Source organism: Lates calcarifer, linkage group LG24, assembly GCF_001640805.2.
Source record: "Lates calcarifer isolate ASB-BC8 linkage group LG24, TLL_Latcal_v3, whole genome shotgun sequence".
Lineage (NCBI taxonomy): Eukaryota > Metazoa > Chordata > Actinopteri > Centropomidae > Lates > Lates calcarifer.
This window is the reverse complement of record NC_066856.1, coordinates 14,889,147-14,895,146: the sequence shown is the minus strand read 5'-3', so window position 1 is coordinate 14,895,146 and position 6,000 is coordinate 14,889,147. Positions and strand designations below refer to the sequence as shown.

General features: G+C 42.3%; 1 protein-coding gene across 4 annotated transcripts in view; it reads left to right on the top strand.

The window, feature by feature from the left end:
* The window catches only part of asap1b (ArfGAP with SH3 domain, ankyrin repeat and PH domain 1b), a 53,669-nt gene continuing 47,669 nt past the window's right edge, over positions 1 to 6,000 (top strand). For 3 of the 4 annotated variants that reach the window (XM_018693690.2, XM_051066920.1, XM_018693686.2), the window contains exon 1: positions 1 to 742. In XM_018693690.2, the coding sequence (XP_018549206.1) occupies positions 617 to 742 (126 nt within the window). In that variant the 5' untranslated portion in view covers positions 1 to 616. The remainder of the gene's footprint in view (positions 743 to 6,000) is intronic. The other variant, XM_051066919.1, reaches the window with a different exon arrangement.

The following is a 6,000-nucleotide window of genomic DNA, read 5'->3' as shown; positions in this document are numbered from 1 at the left end:
GCTGCCTCTGAGAAGCCTGAGCGCGGCCGAGCAGGAGAGAGTGGCAGTGAATGTGTCTGCGGCAGCGTTTAGCATCAGAAAAAACACAAACTACGGCTGAAGAAGAGAGGACCAAACCTCGCTGCAGTTCGCGACGACCTCGGCGGACCATGGACTATGATAAATTTTAACCACGGGCTGGTAACGACGGGCTGTTTTGACGACAAGCGGCTTATTGAACATCTGTAGAGCATAATGAGGGCATCCGCTATTCTTTACGGTGGTTTTTCCTCCGAGGTTTAGTTAGACGCAGAGTGACAGTATTTATAAATGCGTCGCTTTTAGACATCCTCTGAAGGAATAGATACACCGAGGGGGACACAACCTGCAGATATTTAGTTAATTCTTTCCTCCCGTGGCCCCTGGGGAACACTGAAGTCATTTGAGAAGTCACCGGAGAAGAAGACACGTCTTAATCATCCCGATAGTTTTACAGTTTTTTTCTTTGCGAGGAAAAACGCGGCTCTCCCTTTCTCTCTGTTTTTAAATCTTACATGGTTTTGTCTTTCTGAGCTTTCATCACCAACCCTCCAGTGGGCTATTTCTCCCCTCTCCCCACCTCCCTTAGTTTTAAAGGATGCCGGATCAAATATCGGTGTCCGAGTTTCTCTCGGAGACAACAGAGGATTACAATTCCCCGACAACATCCAGCTTTACCACCCGACTGCAGAGCTGCAGGAACACAGTGAATGTGCTGGAGGAGGTAAGGCCACGGTGTCAGCCTGCATGTGAAGGATGGATGAATGGATGAATGGATGATGGATGGATGACTGAAGATGGCTAATTAAGCAACACAACCACAGAGGCTGCATTATAATAAAAACACATATATTTAATGGTGGTTTTAATGGTGGGATGATGTTGGAGTCAGCGCTAAATTCAACTGGTGATGCTTGACACCATTTTAAAATCCCACGAGAGCCTCAAATGCATCATGATGTTGCATATCAAAAGAACATAATTGCACCTGTTGAGCATTTTTTGATGTTGCACACCTTCTCTAGTTCACTACCCGCTGCAAAAATTGGACATTTCCCTACTCTTGGAGACAGACCCCAGAGCGCAGCGTGTGGAGGTGAACTCTCATGCTGTGTGTTCGCCAAATCTGCTGCCTCTTTCTTGCCAGATATGTAGAGTAATAATAGGGGGGTGGGGGGGTGGATGGCTTTGGTGGAAGAGTGCAGGGAAAAAGAGGATGTGCACTCAGGCCTGCAGCTCTCTGTGTTCACTATTACATAACTCACAGCTTCAGAGCATGCTGCCAGGCTGTAGCAGAGAGAGAGGGAGCGGGAGAGAGAAACCTCTTCTAGTCACTGGCAGTCAGATCTGGATTTAACTGTTTCAAGATTACAGAGACCCCACCACCACCATCACCTCGTTCTCTCACACAGGCCAGGGTCCATTTAAAAAACAACAGATTTCTGAAATGTCGTGCAGGAACACACCCAAAGTCACACTCTGTGATGCTGTGTCACCTTTGATCATGTAGGAGGAGTGTAATCAGGTCAGGCAGGTGGGCTGTGATGTGTGTATATATGCGTGTATGCCTGTATGTGTGTGTGTGTTTCCCACTTCCCCACCCCCACCATCACCCTGCACTGGCATCCTTCCTGCCATGATTGAATGGGGCATCAAACCAGTGCAGCATGCACCTTCACTGTTGCATATTAATGCCAAAACATGACCTCATTTCCTACTTTAAAAGACATTTAGCTGCAGACGTGAATGAATGAGTTCAGACTCACATTATTAAGTGTAATCTGTCATGTGAGGCAGGAACACTGAACAGGATGCCCAGCTTTTCATTTACGCTCCTTTAAAGTGACTTAATATGTAAACATTAACATGAGCAGGACAGTAACCAGAGATGGTTTGTGTGTGTTAAAGGAAAAAAACACAAGCCTAGTCCAATCTTCAACCGCTACTACAGATCACAGTCCAACTTCTACCTTGAGTTTTCACATGTTTATTATATCATAACAATACAAAAATCTACCAAAACAAGAGCCAGGGCCGTGTTTACTCGGAACCCAGAGCACACTCTGTCTGCTGACTGTAACAAGGAAAAAGGCTCGGCATCATGAATCACCTCTCTGGCTCCGTGCCTCCTGAACCCAGAGACTGCAGCAGCGCAAACGAAAAACATCTGTTACAGAGAGGGCCGCCATGTGCGCCTGGGCCTTCGGTAGCCGCTCTGGAATTTTTTTGCAGAGAGATCACATGACAAGGAAGACCATTATACTGGCACCAGAGAGTGAGCAACATGCTCTTCTGTGTTTAGACAAAAGGGGAAGAAGATGCCCCTGAAATGTTTGGTGGAGGATAATCAGGGTAACTTAAACTGGGATACACCCATCAGACACTAACACAAGCAGCAGACAGCCGTGAATGCTGTTAGATTAGTGTCTGTTATATAAAATTAGCTACCCTGTTTGATCCCAGCAATAGAGCCACTTCAGTGCCTTCAGCATCACTTTGCCTGAAGAGAAGTTTGTTTAAAATGTCCTGGATTTCTGCTGAGCTTCTGAGTTCCTGTCCTCAAACTGAGAGCATTCACCTTTTTTTTCCTTTCTCCAAGTCATTTCCTCAGTGTGTTGACAAGGTGAATTATGCAAAGGTACGGCGTGAATATTTAATGCTGTAACCTGAGGGGGAGAGTTGACTCTGCAGGAGAGTTGTCATTCCCTGCGTGCTTCCACTGAGTCATCTGGAGGCGCAAAGAAAAAAAAAAGTTGTTGCTGCATCATATTGTGTTAATTCAGCCCTGCACATCAATTATTGATCGGGGTGTAATGACACAAAAGTATTCATGAATCACCAGCCTCCACCCTGGAGCTTTTTTCTCTCCCTGTGGTCGCAACGGAGTGCTCAGAGATGTTTACTCTTTAAACTTGGATCAGTGCAGAAAATATGGAAAACAATGAGCACCGAGATGGAGAGATAAAGTCCTAAAAATAACCTCTCTGGCCCGCTTTCTTGATTACTAGAGGCACAGGAGACATGGGCATTGTGTGTAATTTGTGTGTGGGTGGCAGACCGGAAGCTGGTTGATGTGTCTGGCTTTTATTTTGGTGACATCTTTGGTTTCGGACATTGTTGTGGTGGTGTTTTTTTTTCCTCACTGCATTTCCCAGAAGACTGTGTGGAGGTGGGATTTTCTGGGAGAATGTAGTTTTTGTTTGTTCATCCAGATGCAAGAGATTATAGCTGCAACTAACAAGTACGTTCATCATTGATTACTGTGAAAGATAACAGTAAATGCCCTCCCATATTCCAGGAACACACATCTTAGAATTGGTTATGCAGGGTATTCAATTAACACTGATATGAATCAGAGAAAAGCAATAAAATCTTTGGATTTTTCGATGCTCTAACCCAAAAACATTTGGTGTTTTTAATCTGCTAGAGGTTCAGATAACATAACAACCATGCCGCTGTAGAATTTTGTTTGCTAATTCATGCTCCTAGTATCTGATTTCTCAGAACCTCGTTGGCAGATTGCCATGAAATTTGTCAAGTAGATTAATGCTACTAAAGAGAAAATCCCTCTCAACTTTTATTACCCTGTAACCTTTTCTCAAGTGCCACCCTTAAGCAAACTTTACATTTTTTTGCCCCCACCACAGGTAAAACCTCAAAAATAAGAGTTATATTTGCAGTATCATGAACATTACTGCCAGGAAAGGAGTTTTTAACACATTAATGTCCCAGGTTGGCTGATAAACAGCTTGTAAAAGGAACCAAATGATCAAATTCTAATTGCAAATGCTAATTTGCAAAAGTTAATCGAATGTATACCATTTAGTTACCATACCATCAACTATTTTGATATTTTCTTAGTTGCTCAAGTTATTATTCAAGGAAAACCATTAACTATTGTTTGTTTGAAGCTTCTCTAACATGGTGGCTTACTGTTTTTCATTGTGAACTGAATATATTTGGGTTTATATTGGGGAAAATAAGATATTTGGATATGTCTCCTTGAACTCTTGGAAACTGTGATGGACATTTATTAATATTTTCTGACACTGAGACCTATTAAAGGAGCTATTTGTTTTGTTTTGCTATCACTACATAACCAAATATTAGCATTAATAAATGTCTACTTACCAGTCTGGAAGAAACATTGTGAGTTCAGCAGCAAACTTCATTCCTTAACTTGCCAAGAGCTGTTTCCAGTGGAAAACAATGCCATTGTTTTAGCTCCATCACTTCTTTTCTTCACCTGAAATTAGCATGCTAACCAGCTAGCGACTCACTGTAGCGTCCGGTCTGCCCTGAAGAAGTAGCCCCGCTCAGAAAGTGCTTTCTAACCCTTTGTATTGTAAACGCAACAATGGCTGAAACTCTTGGCGAGCCCCCATCACCACCTCCTGCTCCCGGCAAAGAAACCGTGTTCAACAGCACTCAAACAAAATCATACAATACTAACATACAAAAATATGAGTGTATCTCTAATGTGCTCTAACACTACCTGGATTTTTCTTCCAAAGACCAAAGAGGAACACACACAGTGGCTTCACTAACTATAAAAAGCACTGAGCAGTCTGTGTTTTTTGTTCAGCACCAGAAAACATCAAATCTGACATTTGCTTATGTGAAAGTGCCACAGGTTATTACTCTTAAGACTCCCCTGCTTTCTCTGATTTTCTCTGATAGAGGTTATTATTAGCAGCAGGCACTTGTTATTCCCCTGTGGGGCATGTATTGTCGCTCCCTCTCTACCCCACAGATGGTACTTTGCGTCATTGGGTTTGCTTTCCTAAACCACACAGAGCCACTGCAGCGATACAAGGGAAACCCTCACTGCATTGGCATTCCTTTGAGCATGCCTCTCACACCACATCACATGGGCTGGACCAGAAAAATGTTGACTTTTCACAGTCATTCTATTCAAGCATGGCTGAGCTTGACCTAATAGGCTGGGGTCTTTTATACTTTTTACTTTTATGTAACAGCCTTTTCAGCCCCAGCATTTTTAGCTCAAGACACTTTAGAGAGTTTGAAGCCGCCCTGTATTTGGAAAAAAAACCAAACAAAAAAACTGCTGAATGAGTTTTATTCCAAACCACTGCATGTTTATATTGGAATGAAAATAATTGCCTCAAGTCGTCATTCTTTATGTAGTTTGTAAGTCCCAGCAGAGGGCTTAACATTCCTGCCATTCTTTTTAAAGCTCTAGCGTTTATTTACAGCATGTCATTTTCTAGGAGTTGCTGTCACTTCCATCAAATGTTGGATTTCTCTCAGTGGAAACAAAGTGTTCTTTAAGGTGCCCTGTGGACATTTTAACCATTTGTGATGATGAAGAGCAAAGACATCTCTGATTATTGAAGGCGAGTCATGCATATTAAACGCACAATATTTAATTCTCTGACTCCAGGGGGCTCTCAATCAAAACAGTAACAAAAGACTGAGGGTTTTTTTTTTTTTTTTTTTTTTTTTTTTTTTAACATCGTGGAGTAGCATGGGATCATGGGGGTTGTTGTCTTCACCACTGTTGGCATTGTTGCATTCGGGGTTACGTAAGTTTTAGTCGTTCATTTTCCCGGGAACCAAATTAGGTGTCTTCCTCTCTAAAACCCACTGATTAAATTGGGTAAAAACACTGAATAAATCAGTTTCATGCTAAAAATCTCCAGAAGCTGTTAGACAGTCACAAGACGTCTCGGAGGGGCCTGTGAGCTGAGCTGCCACTAAGGTTTCCTCAGCTTGTTTCTGCAGTTAAGATATATAGTTAAAAGCGACCAAAATCTAAAAAGCATAATATTAAAATGTGGCATAGTAGTGGTAGACAACCCAACTTCCTGGGAATATACTGCCCCCTCTCTCTTTGGAGTATTTAGCACATAGCCCCTTTAATCAGTTATTATATTATCCAAAATATCAGAAATTAGGACAAATTTTACTATTTGAAAGTCAGTGTTGTACGAGTGTAAAAAAACAGTCTCCTCTGATCAA